This window comes from Canis lupus, chromosome 10 (assembly GCF_011100685.1).
Source record: "Canis lupus familiaris isolate Mischka breed German Shepherd chromosome 10, alternate assembly UU_Cfam_GSD_1.0, whole genome shotgun sequence".
Lineage (NCBI taxonomy): Eukaryota > Metazoa > Chordata > Mammalia > Carnivora > Canidae > Canis > Canis lupus.
In genome coordinates this window covers 57720433-57743772 of record NC_049231.1, presented here as the reverse complement: position 1 = coordinate 57743772, position 23340 = coordinate 57720433, and the positions used below count along the sequence as shown (strand labels likewise).

Sequence of the window (23340 nt, the reverse complement as noted above, 5' to 3'; positions counted from 1 at the left end):
CCGAGAGAAGAGGAAGTCGCACTTAGACCCTCCCACTTAGGGCCAGTACCCCGCCTCGCGAGAACACCGAGCGCTGCCGGCTCGGGAGGCGCGTGCGGAAAGCAGAAGTGCCGCGCGTTGGGCTCGTCGGCCGCCGTAGCCCCTGCTAGGACAGCCCGTGCGAGCCTGCTTGGAGGAGGAAGAGAAAGGCAGAGAGAATCGGGTTACAAGATGGCGGATCTGTAGTAGTTACCGCGGCGGCGGCGGCGGCGGCGGCGGGCGAGCGAGCTCTGGGGGGCAAAGGGAGGGGAGGGTGGGTGTGTGCGGGGGCGAAGTGAGAGGTAACCGGGACTCCGGGCGGAGAGGTCTCGGTGACTCTTGTTGCCCCTTCCCGCGACTGAACCTTGGGAGCCATGGTGAACTCGGGCCTCTCCGGAGCCGCCGCCGCCGCCGCCGCCGCCACCGCCGCAACCGTCTCTCAAGAGTGAGGGGCGCGGACGAGGTGAGCGAGGAGGCGGCGGCTGGGGCGGCGGGGACGGCAGCCACCATGTCGGATACGCGGCGGCGAGTGAAGGTCTATACCCTCAACGAAGACCGTCAGTGGGACGACCGAGGCACCGGGCATGTCTCCTCCACTTATGTGGAGGAGCTCAAGGGGATGTCGCTGCTGGTTCGGGCTGAGTCCGACGGTAAGGCTATTGGAACATAGGATAGGGGACAGTCGGTGCCTCCGGTTTGGGCATCGCCCCGGTGGTTTAGGCCCCGGGCCGGGTACTGTTCCTACCACATCTGGGACAGCGCAGTGGTTTTGTGCCTGCACTTCTGTACGGTAAAAACAAACTACTTTGTCCGGGTTTTCCCTCAGTCAGACGTTGATTCTGTTCCCCCGCCTCCTGTCCCTATTCAGGATTTGACCCCTTCCTCTCCAGTCTCGCCTCTGAAGAGGGGAGAGTGAGAGGGGAGGAAGTAATGAGAGACGGAGTAGTTCTCTCCTCGTTCTAGGGAGCTGACCCTCCCCCTCCCTTTATTTTTGTTTTCTTATCTATTATACATCTGTTTCAAAAAACTCAGTGAAACTATACTTTCTGGGTGGCTTTTAAAAAAATTTTTTTAAACCCATTTTTACTCACGAGCCCGTGAGTTTGCCCTAGTGGACAGGTGCTGGGGAAAACCAAAAGACACCTTTTCCTGCGGTTATTGCAGACCGTTGCCACGATACATGCACGCACGAGCATATCTGTAGTCTGGATTCCTCCCAGGCTACTTTACAACCTAAACAAGTTAGGACACCAGAGCAGATTGTAAACTTGTGTCCGTTAATTTATTGTGCGAGTCCTGTGTGAAGTATTTTTAGATTCAAAAGTGTAGAGCATAATTAAAACCTTTATCACTGTAATCTGAACGCCTCGATTTGAGCAGTTATGTGCAGATAATAGAAAGGTAACAATCCCAGATTTATTCTTGTATTTTGTACTTTTGCACTTTCCCTTTAAAATAGTTACGGACATTTATTTCTATATGAAATGTCCTTTGTTCTGCTAAGGAGAAAAGGATAAATGAAGTCCTGTAATTTGTGTAACTAAGTACTTAGATTCCTGTTGTGGTCCTTTGTAATTTGTTTTATTTGTTAAACTGGAAATGAAATAAAATAACTTTGTTAAAAAGAGTTTGGCTTCAAGTAGTCTTTTAGACCTTAAAATTTTCATCTCAATAAAATTTTAATGGACATCTAGTCTCCTTATATTTTGGGTCTGAATGTTGATATTAGGTGGATTTTTTTCATATAAGGGCATATGCGGGATAAGATGGTGTGTTTTAAATTAAATATGAAGCCCAGATCTGGAGAGAAAAATGGGAATCAGGATACATTTGATTACTTCACATGTCTAGCTAAGGGAAGAGAACACAAGTTTGTTTTTTAAATTCATATTCTGATATTTTATTCAAAATTTTACAAAGTCAAACTTACAAATTTTTTTTTTTTTAATCTTTCAGGATCACTACTCTTGGAGTCAAAGATAAATCCAAACACTGCATATCAGAAACAACAGGCAAGTAGTTGTTTATCTTTAATTTGAAAGATTTCATCTGTGGTCAAGGAAGTGTTAATCTGACAAAGATGGGAAAGCTTTCCTGAGAAGAAAAAACATGTTTGGTAAACAGTTACACATTATCTGTATTTCCCTGTAGGTGAAAAGTTTCAAACTGAAAAGTGAAAGTTTTTGTACTGGCAGTCATTTATTATCTTTGAATTGAGCCACTGTTATTTTATGTTAGAATACAGTGTATTCATTAATCTTATTTAACTACAGATAGGTATCTTTGATGCCCTGTACACTAAACCTTTTATTCTCAATCACGTTTAAAGGAAATGACATAAAAGAAAATTCAAAGAGATACTCTTTTAAAGCAAGGAAAGCCTATTTGTGGTGTGAAATTTGATCCTTTGACTCAAGCAAATGTAGAGTTTTTGAAGTAGAAGCATTTGAATCCTGTTCTTTAATTGTTGTATATTTTTAATATAATCAGTGGATACTTTATAAAAGTGTATCATGTAACGTTTTCTGTTAATATTTACCGTCTTTTGCGGGGGGGCGGGGGGGAATACCTGTGTTGTGTTTTAGTGTCCCCAGTTATTTAATCTGGAAATGGCAGCAGTGATTCAACCTCTTCTTCTGTGAATGTTTTCATTTTTATTATGAAAGATTTCAAAATTGAAAAGTGCCGAAAATACAGTGTGTGTCTGTGTAACACCACCAAATTTAACAATGTTAACTTTATACCATATTTGTTTCAAATCTTTGTAATGTTGAACATTGTGGATGGAGTTAAACCCCTCTTTGTGCCTGTCTCATTCTGTCCATTCTTCCATCCTTCCTGTAGGTAACTACAATTCTGAAGTTGATGTATTAGTTCTGTGTGTGCTTATATACCTTTTCTGCTATGTATGTATCCATAAATAATATGTTGTCTTTTGTATGTTTTTAAACTTTGCACGGTTGATCTCTTGCTCTTACATGTATTCTGAACTTTCATTTTCCACTCAACAGTTAATTTGAAGATTTGTTGATGTTAAAAATGTAGATTTAGTTTAGTTTATTTTTTTAACTGTATAGTATTCTTCTGGTTGATACCACCTATTGTTAGACACTTGAATTATTTCCAGGGGTGTATGTGTGTGTGTGGTATGTAAAGTGAATATGACAGAGATTTTTGAAGGAAAAGATAAAATTATTTTAGGATTGTATTTACATCATCAATACCTACATTCTTCAAGATCAATGAAAATTTGAATGCCCAGAAATAAATAACTTCAAATTGGAGGAATGAAATTATGTCCATTGCTCAGCTCGTTATTAGTAAAAGTCTTACTGTTAAACAATTTGTTTTGTGTATGCAATACATTTTTAATCACTTCTTTGAAATACTTAAATTTTCAATACTCAGTTAATAGTTTTTTGCCCTCTGCGTAGAAAATATTGCATGTCTTTGATGGAGAATCAAACATTAGCCCTGTATTGACCACTTGAAAAATGTTTCCTATATCTTAAACATTTAAGTAAATTTAATTTCTAAGTCAGCCAAGCAGATGGTTTTTTTCTCTTTGCATGGAATTTTACCAGGTAGCCACTTTTGTTTTATTTTTTGTTGGCCTCCTTTTTTGTGAGGAAAGAAATACTGTTTTATAATCTTTATCTTCCCCTGCACAAATATAAAATTCTCAGGAACTGTGTTCTTAAATGTGACTCCCTACAATTTAATTATAATATGGATTCTTCTCAGATTGTATATAAGATACTTTAACTATTGTTATTATTGGAAAGATCATATAATGGTGTAGGTTTGTGTATAAAACAGCCCTCCAACCTTAGTCTAAAAAAATACATGGTGGTTCATTAGAAACTTTGGAATATGTCTTTCTGTATAATATCACTCTAGAAAACAAACATACTGGAGAAAAAAGTACTTATTTTTGAAATTTTATACTATTGGGAGAATGATTCCTGTAATTAATGATGTTTCAATAATATACTATCAGGATTTTTATAGGCAGAGAAAGAAGCAGGCTCCATGCAAGGAGCCCGATGTGGGACTTATCCTGAGACTCCAGGATCACACCCTGGGCCGAAGGGGAGGTACTCAACCACTGAGCTATTGAGGCGTCCCTGTTTTCTTTATTTTTGTTTGAATTGAAATGCACTTTTCTAGTAGAACCAGAGAGCAATTTGAGGATTACGTTAAACTTAGTTTCTTTTTAGAGATACTTTTTTCATTTTTTTTTTTTTTGCCAAAATCTTGCTCAGTTTGCACTTTTTACCAGATTATACAGATTGAGATTTCCAAACATATTGATATTTTTGTGTTCATTAGAGTTATCTTTTTAAAATATCATTGTTTAAGTTACTCAATAAATTAGTCCAGAAAATAATTCATTTCCAAAGTTTATATGAAATCTATTGATCATTGGCAGGTTTTTAATCTTAAAAAGACTTGAGTGAATGAGATGCTCATAGTTTATAGGCTATTTTGCTACAAAATATATTGAATAAATTCAAAGCAGACTAAACATTGTTTCTTAATACTATAGTTCTAAAATGAGCCAAGTCCTGAATTAATGGGCTCAGAATAGGTTAGAATGAGTTGAGTTGAATGTCAAAGGACTCTATATCAATAGATCATCGATTTACAGCACTCTTGCTTCAGGACTATGGGCAGTACTGAAGTTGCTGTTGGGAAGAAGATATACTTAAAGGAGCCAGTAACTTGTTAAGTGTTTAAACACACTGGAAACAAAATGATTATACAATGGAACATGAGATAGTGGCTGATACATGTCAAAATTTTAAGTTACTTAGAATCATTCCTACTGATCTAGACCACCAAAAGCCCAGTCATAGGGATGTATACCCTTTATATTTAATATAATTTTAATATAATTTGTATTAATTGGGTTTAGGAGAGAAGTATAAGGAAGTGCCCATCCATAGTTTTATTGGGAGACAAGACATAACAAATGAAACAATTATATAACTAATAAAATAGCTGGTGAAGTGTTTTAACCCAGTCATTATTGAAAGACCATGAAAGTATTTCACAGATGAGGCAGTTAAGGCACAAAAGGTCAGGTTTCTTGACTGAGATAATACAGGAGGTATGTGCCAACACAAAATACATAAAAAGCAGTTTTATTCCACAGACTTGGACAGTAGAAAATTAAAGAAGGAAGAGATTGATTTGAGTTAGAATCATTAAGAAAAATTTCATTCTGCTTGGTGGTGTCTGTTGAAGGAATGGTGATAGGGAAGGAAATAGTACACCTGACATAAAAGTTACTAAGCCTCTTTGCAACAGAGGTGGAGGTTTCTTATTTGTGAGCTTGGTTTACTAAACAAGAGGGAGCTATTCTAGATTCTCGAGTAGTGGCCTAAAGTGATGAAAGTGATACTGTGTTTAGGAAGCAAGCGTGGCAATGTCATGAATAATCAATTGGAGGCAGAGAGGGAAATAAGAGCTTTAGGTTAACAAGACCTTTTACTATAATTCAGATGCAGAAAAATGTAAATCTGTAAGTAATAAATGGAATTGTAAAGAAGAAATAGATTTTCATTATATTAACAAGAAAGTGCTGGCAGATTTGCTAAGTGATTAAATATGAAAGAGAAGGAATCAAGGGTCACTAGTAGTGTTTTGAGTCTTGGGGCCATGAAAATGATGGTTCTCTCCAGAAAGTGAGAAGTTGAGAGGAAAACAGGTTTACATTTACATTTGGCTAGCAGCTTATTCATTTCAAAAAACAAACAAACCCTCTTTCTTTATTTTGAATAGATAATATATTCATTTCTGTAAAAATTCACAAAGTATTTAGTGAAGTCTCTCCCACTCTGGATTCCATTCTTAGTTTCCCTTACTAGAGGCCACCAGTATTACCAGTTTCTTGAATATCTTCCTGGAGGTTTTATGCATGTTTAAACAAACAGGTATGCAATCACATATATGTTTTCCCTTTTATTGGTATTAATGGTAGCGTACTGTATATTCTTCTGTACCTCCCCCTCGCCCCCCCAACTTGGGCTCTGAAATGATAATAAAATAAATGAAAAGGTCTTGTAGTGAACATCTAGGACTAGAGAGAATAAGACTTGGTGCAGAAGATTCTAATTTGAGAATCATTAACTTCTATTTTTAGCTGTAAAAGTGGACCTCTTTCAAAAGAGTAGATGGAATTTGAGAAAAGAACAGAGAACAGAGCATTAGACAGCCTTGTTGAATTGTCCACATTTATTCATTCATCCAGTAATACTTCAGTGCTGCTTATGGGTTGTTCACTATCTCTGGTTTAGATTTTTTTTTTTTACCCCCTCCCCTTTAGATTTTTAAAGTGCATTTGAAAGCTTTTGAAAATTTTCAGCAGAGGAATGGCATCCAAACTAGTAACATCAGTGTATAGAATTGGAGAGAAGCAATAACTGGGAGAGTAGTTGAGAGATCACAACATAATCCAAGCAAGATATAATGTTGAATAAGTTTAGGGTCAGTGGAGATGGAAAGAGGTGGATGGATTTCAGATACATATGGAAGATAGAATTGACAGAACATGCTGCAGGGTTAGGTATTTGGTAATCAGGAAGAAGATCTAGTCAAGAGGAAGAATAAGCATTTGGAAAGAGGAGAGAATTAGGAAAACATGTTGTCTTGAAACCAAGGGAGAACAACTTTGGTAAGGAAAGGGGGTTCAGTCAATAAATGGTTGTTCATATCCTGGAAGGGAAAGATTGAGACTATTCTAGGTTTTAGCCAGAAGAACATAACGCCAAGATCAAGATTGAGGTGAAAATGGTCATATTGAATCTCTTTATCTCCAGTAAAATTGGGGACCTGGGGTTTTACAAAACTGAGTCATTGTGGGGAACAGTCTAATGTAATTAGTATAGAAGAAGGAGCTTCTCTATAATTTTGAATGCTGAGTTAAAATAATAGCATGAGTTTGAAATGAGTATAGTCTATTCTAACTATAGATTAGGAGCATGAGTAGAGGACATGAATTACTAAATTGGAAAGATTTGGCAGTAACTGCCAGAGGTATGTTCTGGTTGGTGATTTAGAGTGAGACTAAAGAGGAATCCTTGGAAATCGGATGGAGAGGGTTCTTAAATAGGGGTCCAGACAGATACCTAGAAGCAGAAGGTTGGGAAGCAAGTTGCTGAGAACTATGTGTCCTTTTAGTATAGTTCACATTTTTTATTGGGTATAGTAGCAGCGACATGGGTTTTTGTTTTTGTTTTGTTTTTTTTTTAAGATTTTATTTATTTATTCATGAGAGACACAGAGAAAGAGGCAGAGACACACAGGCAGAGGGAAAAGCAGGCTCCGTGGAAGGAGCCTGACATGGGACTCGATCCTGGGTCTCCAGAATCACACCCTGGGCTGAAGGTGACGCTAAACCACTAAGCCACCAGGGCTGCCAACGACATGGGGTTAGAGTTGAATACTCTTTTAAGTTTTTTATTTCATTATTGTGATTTTTAAGCAAATTTTTTCTGAATCTTAACCTTTCTAAATGAAACTACCTATATCATGTAATAGTTTGTGAATTAATGTATAAAAAATGCTTTAGCATAGTACCTGACACATAAATTGAATAAGAAACCTATAATTATAATAATCTCATCATAATCCTCTTTTCCAATGAGAAAAGAAAAATCAGAGATTATTTTGCTGAGTCATGGAAATAGTAGACAGTGAAATTGAGTGGTGCTCAGGTCCTATTTCTAGTCTGGATTATTCCCATTATACCCAAATATATCACTGATTTTAGGATGATGTTAGTATTTTTAGCAATATCCTCAGGTTTGTCTTGGACTTTATGTTATATCATACTGTATTTTAAAAATCTGTCTCAGAAAAAGTTTAGGTCAACCTCCCATTAGGAACAACTAGACAGCTAGATATTGCATTATATGCTGGTTAATCTCACTCATTTTCAGACTTCTAAGTTGATTTTGAATCTGCAAGTTGAATTCTACGAATCTGCTGATACTTGTTTTCCTTTTTTGAAAAGATGAATATTCCTTTTGAAAAACTTCATCTTTGTATGGAATTCCGTCAGAGCTATTGGGGCAGAGATAGGATTAATTTGACAAGCAGGATCTCAAGGATCTCAAATATTTCATTAGTGGATTTTATTCATGTTAATGTACTAGAGAAGAAGATTGAAACTGGTAATCCATTGCTTTGGTAGACTTTTAAAATGTGTCACAGGTGCCTTTGTGTGAGTATAATGTAAAAACTGGAGACCCTTTCCACAGAAAAGATGTTAAAAACCAAATTTTAGGTACAATTCTAAGGTGTCATTTAGATTTTGGATCGAAAACCTTTGATTTAAACAGTATTCACCTCAAGAATGTATTTTTAATATTTAAGATTGAAAATGACCATTTCTCATAATAAAACTACGTTGTGAAATCTGATTCAGTAAAAAGCTAAATTATCAAGCTTCTCCAGCTCATGTCTCGACTTCCATTCTGGCATTAGATTTAATCACCTTTCCTGTTTTTTTAAAGGACCAGACTAAGTATAACTCACTTTTTCTATCCTCTCTGCAGTCTTATTTTAAATCTGATTTCCATAGGGACATAGTGGTGATTAAATGTTTAGTTGGTAGAGGAAAGCTCTAAGCTTTTCTTAGTTTAAAACAGGTATTAATAATATCCCGAAGATTGTGTGTCACGCACAAATGAGCAAAAAAATACAACACAAAGAGCACAGCAGTTGAAAACAGACCTTACTACAAAATTGAGTTTTACTTTTGAGAGATGTCGGAAACCCTGCCGTTTGACGCTTTTTATTGTTTTAAATATTCTTGTGCCAGCTTTGTGCTCTCTTACCTAGAAGCTTTTATTGTGATCCTTGGAATAAGCAGTTGTAAGAAGTACTTCTTACAGTTATTTTTTGACTGAAATAGTAGGTTTCCAAAGAGGGGAAGAAGAAAAGATGAGACTTGTCACCCATTTTGAGTACATTTCATAGAATTGGAAGGTGCCTGCTCTGATGGTTTCCTATCCTCTGTTAGCCAACGAGAGATATACTTACGTGATGTTTTCAAATTTGACATATCGAAAGAATTATTTGAGACCCTTGTTAAAAATAAGGATTTGGGGTCTTCATTGCAGACCTTTACCTCCCCCTGGGAGAAGCATGGGGATCTGTGTATTTAACCATCACCCAAGGTTAGTCCTCCTTACGTTGAAGAATGCTTCTGAATATAAATCCCGTTTACTTTGGGGTTTTGACTGGCTTGGGGAGAAGACTTTATGTTAAGAATAGGAAGAAACAGACAAGAAAATGTTGGTGAAGAAGGGGACTCAGTTACCTAAAGTCAGACTTCATTGCTTTTATCTGACTTTCTCTCAGAAGATAGATTGGAACCAAATTGGAAAAGGCCTTGAATGCCTGGATAAAAGATTCTGGATTTCATCCTGTTGTATTAGTGCTCCAAAATGGAATGTATGGTATAAAGCATTGAAATTTGAGAAGAAACCTGCTTGTACATTTAAATCAGAAGAAAAAATTGGCTTTTGCCAATACTTAATAAGCAAATAAATGATCAGAAGTGTAAAAAAAAATAGACATGGTATTCTAAGAGTAACACTTCCATAAAAAGTGTTTCCTAACTACTGTGAATTACTTTAGCCTGCATGTGCAGCTAACTATTTATAGATGTTTTCCAATGTAAACTGACCTGTAACCCTAACAAAATGAACATGTGCCTTACAAAGGGCTAAAAACAGTAATGTAAGTGCAAATGAACATGATAATGGTAAAACTGACATTTATTCTAGTTTAATCTGTTAGACAAGTGATAATGCACAGTGATAAAATACAACTCATGAAGTTTCCCCTCCCCCAAAATTCAGAATTATTAAAAGGCATTAAGTATGGATTGGAAGTTAAAATTTTAGAATACCTGGTGACAAATTTTCCTTCCGAGAAGCATAGCCAGGCAGAAGGGAGAACACCTGCTTTCCGGCTGTTCTTCTTACCTGATTACACAGCAAGTAAGTATTAATCTGAGGCCTGGGTTAATTGACGGATATTTTTCACTTACAGATTGGAGCTACCAGAGTATCGAAGTGTTTTCATTTTGAAGACTTTGTTAATCTGAGGCTCGCTTTTAATATTATATATATATATATTTTTTTTTAATTTTATTTATTGATGAGAGACCGAGAGAGAGGGGCAGAGACCTAGGCAGAGGGAGAAGCAGGCTCCATGCAGGAACCCTGATGCGGAACTTGATCCCAGGACCCCAGGATCATGCCCCGAGCCAAAGACAGATGCTCAACCAGTGGGCCACCCAGGTGTCCCTAGTATTATATTTTTTAATATCAAGTCATAATAGAACTATTAGATGAATAATTGTTAATTATAAGGTATTTTGTAGATTATATACTTAGTAATTAGGATATAAACTCATGTATATTTTCTTTTTTCTTAAATGCATATTTTCTGAAAATCAAAGTTTTAACCATATTAACCTTTCATTATTACATATCCTTTAAAAGTTGGCCATTTCATTTGAGTGTTGCATAATGATTTTTGTGTTTAAACTTGTCTATGTTTTAACTTAAACCCAAACTTTAGTTTTTAGTAGAGAGGTTGACAACTTCCTAAAAGCTTAACTAACTTTTTGTAGGGATACTATTAATGACATTTGTAGAAAAATACTGAACCTAGGGTTCTTAATTTTTCTACAAATTGAGCTGCTGAAATAAGTGCTGTTTGTAGTACTTAGAGCTAGAGTATCTTCATGTCATCATTGTTTTGAATTCCTTCATATTCTGAAGGCTTTTCCAGATTTAGAGGAGAGAGTCAGTAGAGGATTAAAATGTCTACGTTACAGTTTGGCCAGGAATGGCTCCACTTTCCATTCAGTGTTATGTTGGTAACATAAGCCAGTGCCTGCTAACCTGTTTTAATATTTTTTGTTTTAGAAAATTATTATCATTTTATTACCCAAACTGTTCCACTGCCAGTATATTACTAAGTTTTGAAGGATAACAAAATACAATAACCTGATGTCAATTGACTACACATTAATTGCACTCATCAGAGGGCTTTTGTCATTGCTATGCTGTTTTTTGTCCTCTTGATTTCTATTTATACTTCATAGTTATTTCTTTTCTAGCTTTTTCTTGTGTGATGATGTAAAAATCTTTATTTTTAAACAGGATACATTAATTGTTTGGTCGGAAGCTGAGAACTATGATCTGGCTCTGAGTTTTCAGGAAAAAGCTGGCTGCGATGAGATCTGGGAAAAAATTTGTCAGGTGAGGTTTTTTAAATAATATGTTTGCATTCTTGATTTTTTTTTTTTTTTACATGAAAGATGTATTCGAGTGTGGAGAAATAATGTGTTTATTACTTTATTTTTGATAGCAAATGTTCATAATAAAAGGTCAAGTTGTTTTTTTTTTAAGTGTAAGTATGTTCTAAGTCTAGAGGTTTTTCTTTAATATTTGGTCACCTGTTTGCTTGATGTTTATGAATAGTGTGTGCCAGGCACTAATATCAAAAGCGCTCATGACTTAGAGTATAGCAAAATATAAGATAAGTGGTAACTCTCAGGTAACTGGAACTTTTTTAAGATTTATTTATTTTTAGAAAGAGAGCACACACACAAAGGTGGGAAGGGGCAGAGGGAAAGAGAATCTCAAGCCAATTCCTTGCAGAGCCCAACATGGGGCTCGATCTTAGGACCCGAGACCATCAGTGGAGCCGAAACCAAGAATCAGATAGATGCTCAACCCACTGTGCTACTCAACTGCTCCTGGAACTTTTTTTTAATAATGTTTTTATTTTAGAGGTTCAGATTTACAGAAAATATGAGCAGAAAATGCAGAGGAAGTTCCTATAGATTTCCCTCCCTAACACCACTTTCTCTAGTTTCTCCTGTTAGTAGTTTCTTATGTTAGTAGGATACACTTGTCACAATTAATGAGCTAATATTCATATATCATTATTACTATTCATTATTATTTATACATTATTATTAGCTAAAGGCCATACTTTATTCAGATATCCTCAGTTTGTTACTTTATTCAGATATCCTCAGTTTGTTGTTTATTTAGAGCAAGCACACGAGTGAGCAGGGGAGAGACAGAGGCAGAGGGACAAGAAGAGAGAGACTCCTAAGTGGGCTTAATGCCCAGCACAGAGTGCAACGTGGGGCTCAATCTCACAACCCTGAGATCATGACCTGAGCCGATTGAGCCACCCAGGGGGCCCCAGATTTTGTTTAAAATAAACATAGTGTCTTTTTTCTGTTCCAGGATTCCATTCAAGATACCATATTATATTTAGTAGTTATATCTCTTTAGGCACAGTCTGTGACATTGGTAACTGGAATTTTAAATTAATCATAATATTCATTTTAACTATTGTTTTCTGTAAGTGGGATCACTGTCTTTAGCAGTTGCCTAGTATATTCTGTTCTAGTGTTTGACTTTTGTCATTCTCCCCTTTTTTTTTTTAAGATTTTATTTATTTATGATAGAGTGAACGTGAGCAGATTGAGGGGCAGAGGGAAAAGCTGACTCCCCACTGAACAGGGAGCCCGATAGGGCACTGGATCCCCAGATTCCAGGTTCGGGGCCTGAGCTGACGGCAGACGCTTAACCGACTGAGCCACCTAGGCGCCCCTGTCATTTTCACTTTTATCAGCTTTACTCTGTAGTGATTCTGATCCCTGAAGGTTTTGTAGTTTTAATGCATCTCACCATAGTATTTTTTTTCCCTTAGTCCTCCTAGTAACAGTGCCACACAGTGCTATAAAGTAGTCCAGTAGCCCAAGGAAGTATAATGTGAACCTCCCCATTCTATGTAAACCTTATTTAACGCATGGCTCTAGGTCACAAAACTGAACTGGAAGTAGATGGTTTCTTTCCACCTTATATCTTACTATGTATGTATCATGTATTACTGGAGCATTATTAGTGTACACTATTAAGTAGAAGAATTTCCATTGATGAACAGGTGAAAACACTGGTAAATATTAGTTTATTTTAATTTGTAAAATATACGTAAAACTATAATCCATAATGTTTTGTTATTTTGCCTTTGTGTTTTGCCTGTTTTTAAACCTATGGGTGGTGATGAAAAGGTCCTAGTATTTACTCTTTTTTTTTTTTTCTTGTATGACCTCCACAGATTGGGATTGAATTTTATGTTTGCAGAGTTTTCTGTAAAGTGAGTTGTAAGATCTAAAAATGACCTCTATTGCAGACTTAGACATATGCAGGCCACAGATATTTGCTGCTCTGTTCTTAATTCAGTAAACTTGAATCATGCATGCATTCATCCACAAGATAGGGGTTAAAACTGGTCCATGAAAATAATGAAAGCATACTGAAGGATATAAAACTTTAAAAGTAAAAGAGGGAAAGATTACTTTTCTGTAGTGTTTAATGGCTGTTCAGAATATTAATAGTATATAAAGATTAACCTTTTTTATTACAAGTTCCTGAAAAGTGATATTTTATTTTGTATTCTTCCTCCAGTATACCAGCATGGCAACTGGAACATGTTGTGTGTGGACTTAGTACATACTTAAAGAATGAATAAGACAGAAGATAAACATCTTACTTAGAACTAGAATGTTAAATAATATTTCCACTAGAACATCTGTGGTGGATGATATTTTTCAGTGATCAGCATATTATGTTATACCTATTCCCATTTCTTCCCACTCCACACATCAACATGTACTGTTTAATATTAGTTCCTGAATATACATATATTCCTGAAGACTTTGTACATTTGTCCTAGAAAAAAAATTTTTTTAAGATTTTATTTATTTATTCATGAGAGGCAGAGATACAGGCAGAGGGAAAAGCAGGCTCCGTGCAAGGATGCAGGAATCCATCCCAGGATCCCAGGATCACAACCTGAACCAAAGGCAGATGCTCCATCAGTGAGCCACCCCTGTCCTAGAAAGTTTTGCTGAAATTTTAGTATTTTCACTCATACAGTCTAGGAGGTCCCACAACCATTGTCAGGTAGAAGGACAGAACTCCACAAAGCTGTTATATTTATTGTTAACAGTTTATTACGATGAAATGATACAGATTAAAATTAGCAGTGGGAAAAGACACATAGGAGAGACCAAGGCATGAGCTTCCAGTTTTCTTTCTCAGGATTCTTAAACAGATAGCACTTACTTCCAGCAGTGTTGTGTGGCAACCTTCACATAGTATTGCTGACCAGAGCAGCTTATCCAACCTTTGTGTCCAGTATTTTCATCAGTTGTTGGTCCTATAAGTAGACTGACTGCCCTGTGGCTGACTTTAGTTTCCAGCACCTCCACAGGTTGAGCTGATACTGTGTGGCCCAAGCCCTCCACAATAAACCACCTAGTTACCCACACATAGAATATCTGGCATTGCCCAAGGCTCCCAGGTAAATAGAAAACACTCATACTAGACAGGATATTGAAAGTACTTAGAGGTTACCTCTCAGGAGCTAGGTAAGGGCCAAATCTTTCTTTAGACAAGACTAATCCTTGACTGCAAAGGCCACCCCTTACCCCATTGCCAAGTCTCTCACAACAAAATGATTATATTTGTCTAAGCATCTATAGCATAGTATTCATAATGACAGAGCATTTATCAATATGAATATGTGTAATATTTGGAGGAGCCATTCTGGGGTAGGGATATATTTAAAGAAGCAAGTAATCTGTCTGATACAGTCATGATTTACGTTCTACATTTTCTACTGATTACTCATTTTCCTTCTTGATCTATTACAATTTGTACATTATGATAACTTATACAGAAGTGTTTAGCATAGAAATTAACTGACAGTTAACAAAATCGTTTTTTTCTTCTTGCCATTTGCTATCAGCATTGTTGAGGAGACTTAACTCAATTTCTCAATACATTTGATCATCAATATTAATATTGGGCTTGTGTACCTAAGGTAGTTGGTAGAACAATAATGCTAGTATTATACTATATTGCAGTATGGTAGTGAACGTAACCTGAAGTCAGTCTGGCACATTACTAGAATCATTAACTTCATCATTAACAATTGTTTCAGTTCATCATTATATTGTATGATAAAATTTACATCTTCCAGAAGTGTTGTAACTCATCTGGTTTATTTACAGGCCTCCATTCAACCTTGTCAAGTCCCAAGAATAGGTGATCTTGGAAAACATAAGGCTTTTATCTTTCCAGGTGTCTAATACAGTTCAGCTAAGAGAATACATCTCTTGCTCTGATCCTTTCTTGAGGCACTATTGTTAATATTGGATTTCTCTTGTTGTACCCATTTATTCATTCCTTTGCCCTTTGTTACTATTTCTTCCCATTTGTCACTGATTTTTACTCACACTTTTCCACCTTTGGAAAGGGTGTTAGATTTGGCCACTCTCCTGGTCCAGGAAGTTTAATTTTTACTAAACAACTGAGTACTGTATTTTTAAAAAACATTTATTTATTTATTTCAGAGAGAGATTATACATGAATGGTAGGGGTGGGTGGTGGGCAGAGGAAGAGGGAGAAGCAGACTCCCTGCTTAGCAGGGAACCTGAAATGGGGCTCAATCCTAGGACCCAGGGATAATGACCTGAGCCGAAGGCAAATGCTTAACCAACTGAGCCCCCCAAGTGCCCTATATATTATATTTTTTTAATCTGTGCATGTCGCTAAACACACATTTAGTTTATAGCTCCTCACAACTGATATTCCACAGAACCATACATTATGTTTTACTTTAAGTTTCTGAGAAGTCATTGCTGACCTTTAAAAAAAGTTTTAATTTCAACAAAAATATTACTCGGTTACTTCTTAACTCCTTATAATGAGAAAGTAGAACCCCTCTGAAAAATTTGACAGCCCAGAGAATAATACATTTTTTAAGGGGAATGGTAAATAATAGAGCAGAAAGAACAATTGGAGAGGAAGAAGTTAGAGCTGATTTCTGTATATATAGCTTTTAAAAAGCATGAAGTCAAAAGTACATATGGAAGTTTTAACCTCAGAAAATGAGAGGGTAAGGATATTTTCTTTGAAAGAGATTAAGGAAATGAGTGAAAATAAGTTGTGAGATGGAGAAGGATGTTGGAGTATGTTGAATACTAGTGGTCTCTTTCTTTCAAAGGAAAGATTCTCTTTCCTGAGATTTAAAGGAGAAAGTAATAGTGTTTGATACTTAAAAAGGGGGAAGAATCAAAACAAAAGCTGTAAAGAAGTAAGCTAGGAGTGTGGAAAAGAAATTATTGTTGAGAACCCTACTGACAGTATAAATTTTTTGTGAACGTGCTCAGCATAGTTAGTTGACTGACTTTAAGGATGTTAAGGTTAGATTGTGTTACAGTAACAAAATCCTAAAACCTCAGTGGCTTATCACAACAAAAATTTGTTTTTCCTTAATGCTATATGACCAGTGAGGAGTACAATTGGACAGGAAGGGGCTGTGCTTATCAGAGCCACTCAGGGACCCAGTTGATAGAGAATTTATTTTAGTATTTCCAAAATCATTGCAATGTGAGAAAGAAAGATGGCAATTGGCGCATTGGCTTTTAAAAGTTTTTCCCAGAGGTTACATATGGCAGTTTTGCTCACATTTCATTGGCCAAAACAAATCATAGAGCTACGAATAACTTTGTGGGCACAAAAGTCGCGCCGCAAAAGGAAGAGAACCCGAAATACTTGATGAACAGCACTGTTGACATCCAGATAGTCACTTGGGTTTATGTGGGATTGACAGATCATATCAGTGAGAGTTAAATTTAGGAGAGTCCAGGAAGCTTGTAAGGGTTATACTGGATAACACAGAAATAAACATCACCAGTGAATGCTTCTATAGCTGTGCTTTTATTCTGAGACATGTGCAAACTATATTCATTTAGAGTGTAAGTTAAATATTTTATTTTTAAGTAATCTCTATGCAACCTGGGGCTTGAACTCACAACCCTAAGAGTTACATGCTCCACAGACTGAGCCTGCCAGGCACCCCTCCTCTGATTTCTTCTTCTTTCTTTATAACCTATGATTCTCCTTCCTCTTCCTTCCCCACGTCATACACTACTCCTGTTTCTCTGGTTACTATCAGACTCCTCTGTCTTTAAGTGTTAATCCTAATACCTAATTTCTGTCCTCTTACTTTCTGTCCTATTCTCTTTCCTGAGTAGTAGGTCTACAGATTTAATTGCAAGCTGGGTATTCAGACACCTCAAACTTAATAAAACTGAGCTTGTACTAACCATTCCTCTCTGGAATGTACCAGTTTTTATTAAAGGAGCCATAATCTTCCTAATGACATATTTAAAACTGTAGGATAATTCATGGTTCCTCCTCTCTTTCCTTTTTTCTTTTAAATTTTTTATTTATTTATGATAGTCACACAGAGAGAGAGAGAGGCAGAGACACAGGCAGAGGGAGAAGCAGGCTCCATGCACCGGGAGCCCGACGTGGGAGTCGATCCCAGGTCTCCAGGATCACGCCCTGGGCCAAAGGCAGGCGCTAAACCGCTGCGCCACCCAGGGATCCCCCTCCTCTCTTTTCTACCTGTCCCTTATCTACCCCACCATCACTATCCAAATTCAGTTGTTCATATACACTTTGGAATAACACCTTAATTTATCTATATTCTCAAATTTATTCCATACATCTGATGCCAGGTTGACTTTATAAAGGATAATGCTGCACATTCACTTCCCTGAACTCAAGTGTTCTAGCTTGACTTTCCATAATCTGGCTTTAATCTACATTTCCAGTTTTGCTGTTTGCCATATGCATGTCACACATTTCCATCTGTCTGCCTCTACTATTCCCTTTGCAGACTTTTATCCCCATCTGAATCTTACCCATCTTTGAAAGTCCAAATGCCACTGCTTTTTTTTTTTTTTTTTCATAATTTCTTCCTTACAGTCTCACTCCTGTATTCCTGAAGAGCTGGGAGGAATGTCCCTTCCTCTGAATTTCCATGGTATTTTCTCTCTCTCTCTCTCTCTCTTTTTTTTTTTTTTAGAATTTGAGTATTTTTTCTTCTTTCTTTTTTTTTTTTTTTTTTATTGAGTTCAGTTTGACAACATATAGTCTAACACCCAGTGCTCATCCCATCAAGTCCATGGTGTTTTATCTGAACTGCTCTGTTACTTGTCCTTTCTCTGTTTGTCTGTCTCCCTAAACTCAGCTACTCTGTTGAGGACTCAGAAGTAAAAGAAGTACTCTCATGCTGTAGGAGGAAAAGTATCTTATATGCACTAGTGTATCTCTTTACTTTCTCTAAGCTCTTAGGACTTTTTTCACGTGTTGTTTTGGTGGATTTGGAATTATGTGGAGCTTTTTTACCTCAGGATATTGGAAGTTTTGAGGGGAAAAGAGGATAATTACACTCTCGTGTTGGGAATTAGAAAAAAAAATTATAAAGTTTTTATATTAAACAATCATTATAGAAATCATTATAGAAAACTTGTCATAAGTTAGCCATGCTTTTCTTGAGCTGTCAACATGAATCATAAAACAGTTTTGTATTTATTATGTTTTCTATGTATTGTAACTTGGAGGCTTTATCACAGATGTTAAATGAAAGCCAATTTTTAAAAGAATATTCTTTGTTTTTTTAGAGCAGTTTTAGGCTCATAACAAAAGTAAGTATTTTTCCCAAAGTGAATTTCAAAAGTAATTTAAGGAAATCTCCTCCCTCTTGAATATGCAAGGAGTTGGGTTTCAGTTTCATTTAAACTTAAGAGTGTTTGGGGTGCTTGGGCGGCTCAGTTGGGTAGGCATCTGACTCTTGATTTCAGCTCAGGTCATAATCTCAGGTTTGTGAGATTAAGCTCTGCATGGAGCTCCTTGCTGGGTATGGAGCCTGCTTAAGATTCCTTCTCTCTCAGGACTGATTGAGCGTCGTCTGCCTTCGGTCCAGCACATGATCCTGGAGTCCCGGGATTGGGTCCCATATCGGGCTTCCTGCATGGAGCCTGCTTCTCCTTTTGCCTATGTCTCTCTATCTCTCTGTCCCTCATGAATAAATAAATAAATCTTAAAAAAAAAATTCCTTCTCTCTCTCCCTCTCTCATAAAAAAGTGTGTGTGTGTGTAAAAATAAATACATATATATATTAAAAATTAGTAGTTTTTTTCTTGGTTTAATCTGATGGTGCATTAAGAGTCATACAGAGTGATTTGGGGGACCCACAGAAGAGTTAAACTGCAAAATTCAAAATTAGGAATACTGAAGTTACTAAACAACTATGTAGTTTCTATATAACATCACATAAATCAATGTAACAGTTTAAATGTTCAGGTTGTCAAGAATCAGAGTTAACTTCAAGTTTTAAGTTGTGAAATTTAGAGGTGAAATTGAGACGCCAATAATTTAAACTGGATGTGTTATCTCCCTCTAGACTTCACTTCTAATTAACAATGGACTGTGTGGCTAGTATTGTTTCTTTGCAAGATATATTTTTACTTAAATTCAGTGGTCAGTGATTTGATTTCCAAAACTTTGAATTCTTTTGTATTTTAAGGTAACCAGCTATACTTGGATGTTTTTAGGTTCAAGGTAAGGATCCATCTGTGGAAGTCACACAGGACCTCATTGATGAATCAGAAGAAGAACGATTTGAAGAAATACCTGAAACCAGTCATCTGATTGACCTACCCACATGTGAACTCAATAAACTTGAAGAGATTGCTGACTTAGTTACCTCAGTTCTCTCCTCACCTATCCGTAGGGAAAAGCTGGCTCTGGCCTTGGAAAATGAAGGCTATATTAAAAAACTACTGCAGCTGTTCCAAGCTTGTGAGAATCTAGAAAACACTGAAGGCTTACACCATTTGTATGAAATTATTAGAGGAATATTATTCCTAAATAAGGCAACTTTGTTTGAAGTAATGTTTTCTGATGAGTGTATCATGGATGTTGTGGGATGCCTTGAATATGACCCTGCTTTGGCTCAGCCAAAAAGGCATAGAGAATTTTTGACCAAAACTGCAAAGTTTAAGGAAGTTATACCAATAACAGACTCTGAACTAAGGCAAAAAATACATCAGACTTACAGGGTACAGTACATTCAGGACATCATTTTGCCTACGCCATCTGTTTTTGAAGAGAATTTTCTTTCCACTCTAACGTCTTTTATTTTCTTCAACAAAGTGGAGATAGTCAGCATGTTGCAGGTAAGTGAACAAAGGTGTTCTTTTTTTTTTTTTTTTTTTTTTCAGTTATTTATCTCCTATAATAGTTTATGCTGGTGTTCATTCCTTTTTGGAAGATTTCTTTTGTTTATCTTAAATATACTGTCAAGCACAGAAAACAGGACTTTATCTCATGGGTATTTGAAGGAGAATCCTTTCTTAATGCAAACTTTTACATTTTTAAGTGTTCTCTGATGGAGCTTTTTTTTTTTTAACTTCATTTTTACATGCATTAAAAAATTATATATATGATACAAAATTGATCATTTTAACCATTTTAAGTATATAATTCATAACATTAAGTGCATTCACAGTGTTATGCAGCCATCACCACTATCCATTTCCAGAACTTTTTCATCATCCTGAACAAAAGCACCTGTTTTAAGACTATCTTTTAGTTCATTTTATGAGCCCTAATTATCATTGGAGGTATATATAAGTATGTGTGTGTGTGCTTAAAGCTTCCCAAATAATTGAGATATGCAGCCAGGACTGAGAAACAGTCATTAATTTTCAGGAAATGATAATTAGATTATTTACTGTGTGAAGTTGGTTTTATTCTGTCTCCTTGAGTTGTAAAATAGAAGTTCATACTGTGTTTATTGTGTTAATCCTTTATACCCTAACAGTGTAGTAAAGATGATTTTGAAGATTTTTATTTACTATAACCGCCTATATATAACTATATATATCTGTAACTGCCTATATAACTGCCTTTGTTATGTCCATATCACTCATTAAGTTTTTTGAGCAGCCTCTGTATACATCATATAGTGGTTCTCAGGGTTTCTGAAACCGTTTTCAGAGAGATCTGTGAAGTTTTTCCTTTTCCAGCTTCTTGTCACTGTGAGGCCATATATCCTTCATATACTTCAACCAGAACAAGGTATCACAACAGATTGGACTATAAGAAGATAATGGAATATAGCTTTCTTCTATTAAGTCAAACATTATAGAGATTTGCAAAAATGTAAAAGCCGTTTTTTCTGAATTTATAATTTTTTTCTAAATTTATAAAATTTTCTCATAAAATATTTACATAGATTTATAATAGCTTAGTTTTAAAACAAATTAATGTTTTAAAATGTTTGTTTTTATTATAAATATTGATAAACATAATCCACATAATAAAAGCTCTTTGGAGTCCTCCATAATTTTTAAGAGTTCAAAGGGGGCCTGAGACCAAAAAGTTGAGAATCTTTTTCTTAGTGTTTAGCTATGTGATTCATTTTATGATGGCCTGATATCTGTAGCTTCTTAAGTGAGTATTAACCTGCTGTTGTAGGAGTTACATAAGCAAGCAAAAATGTAAGAATTCTATCTGGACCAAAATGAGTTAGTCAAAGGTACATAACTCCTAGCCTGAATCAGGTTAATTGAGAAATTAAAAGAAAGCACTTACTATGGTCTCTGGCTCCTGGTATGTACTCTTAATATACGTTGAGATTCTCTTAAGTTTGTTTGGGGCATAAGAGTTTGGTTAATCTGAACTTTTTTTTTTTTTAAGATTTTATTTATTTATTAATGAGAGACCCAGAGAGAGAGAGAGAGAGGCAGAGGCAGAGGCAGAGGGAGAAGCAGGCTCCATACAGGGAGCCTGATGTGGGACTCTATCCCGAGACTCCAGGATCACACCCTGGGCTGAAGGGAGGCACTCAACCACTGAGCCACCGAGGCGTCCCAACCCTGAACTTTCTAACTACAAATCAAAATCCCATGTGCCCAGAATTAAGAAATCTAAGTATGTTTTAAAAATTAATTTTCTAAAAGCCAATAAAGTGAGTTATTTTGCATAGACAGCTACAGATAAGATCTTTTTCAGAACAAAATTTCACTTCCTTCACTAGAAATGGTAGAGGACAGGTATCTCAAATTTAACATATAACATATATTTCCACTATTCCATAAATGAGAGTTGAGCTAAAAACCCATTAAAATCAGAAGTTTAGTTCTTTTTTGACTTATTTTGTGGATTTCAGCCCTAAAGAAAGACATTTCTAACCTTTATCCCAGTTATTAATATATTAAATATTCCAATGCCTTTAAGAAAACAACTGTTTACAATAATATAATGCTTCATTTTGTTTTAGAGGTTTTTGGACTTCATCTAGGATTTAACATATTAAATTTTACTAGATTTGGCCTATTCTAGTTTGTGTCTATGTTTTACTTTGGGTTCATAACTTTAAACTACTTAGAAATTTGTCCTGTGGTTTATTATACATGGTAGGAGTGACAAAAACCTGATTGTGTAGGAAACCTAGATTCTAAATCCATCTTTGTTACTAGCCAGCCTCAGGAAAGTCCACTCTTTGGGCATTAGTCTCTTGAAATTTAGAATTGGACTAGGCAATGTATGTAATCTTTTAAAGCCTAGTCTAATTCTAAATTTCTGCATTTACATGACTCTAATAATGGTGAATGGGTTCTGGGTTTGGGATGGTTTTTGTTGTTGTTTTTAAAGTCAACTCTGCATCGGACATGGTCTCAAACTCCACTCTAAGATCAAGAGTTGCATGCTCTACTGACTGAGCAAGCCAGGCACCCCTGGGTTTTTGGATTTTGAATGTGTCCTGTTTTTACATTACTACAAGGAAAAGTTTGACTCAGACTTTTTAAAAGTAGTCCCCTTTTCCCCCCATAAGGTTTTTTGCGTAATTCAGAGAAGCAGCCATACACAATTTGTCTTAAAATAATTGTTTTATTAAAAATAAAGGATTTTAAAACTAAATGAAAAAGCAAAACTAAATTTATCTAAAAATACTAGTTTAATTACTTGGAGAACCAGGTATTTGGAGGGAAACATTACAACTATATGATAGGCTTTAAGTTGTCAATTAAATTTTTTTTTTAAGATTTTTATTTAGAATGCTCACAAGCAGGGCTGGGTGTAGGAAGAGCAGAGGGAGAGGGAGAAGCAGATTCCCCACTGAGCAGGGAGCCTGACCCAGAGCTCAGTCCCAGGACCTGAAGACCACAATCTGAGTCAAAGGCAAAAATGCTTCACCAACTGAAGCCACCCAGGCATCCCAATTAACTGGTTTTTTTTAATGTACACTGGAACAGAATGCTTTTATAGAGTATTATCAAGAATAAGGAAATCAGAAAAAAAGTATATGTGTATAGTAGGAATTAGGAAATATTCTCATAGCGGG

At 36.2% G+C, this 23340-nt stretch overlaps 1 protein-coding gene across 3 annotated transcripts in view; it reads left to right on the top strand.

The window, feature by feature from the left end:
* The first annotated feature begins 311 nt into the window (after positions 1 to 311).
* Positions 312 to 23340, top strand: part of PPP4R3B (protein phosphatase 4 regulatory subunit 3B) — a 62512-nt gene continuing 39483 nt past the window's right edge. The window contains exons 1-4 of one of the 3 annotated variants that reach the window (XM_038551299.1): positions 312 to 668; positions 1975 to 2030; positions 11208 to 11306; positions 19544 to 20167. In XM_038551299.1, coding sequence (XP_038407227.1) covers positions 527 to 668; positions 1975 to 2030; positions 11208 to 11306; positions 19544 to 20167 — 921 coding nt within the window. In that variant the 5' untranslated portion in view covers positions 312 to 526. The remainder of the gene's footprint in view (positions 669 to 1974; positions 2031 to 11207; positions 11307 to 19543; positions 20168 to 23340) is intronic. The other 2 variants (XM_038551298.1, XM_038551297.1) reach the window with 2 other exon arrangements.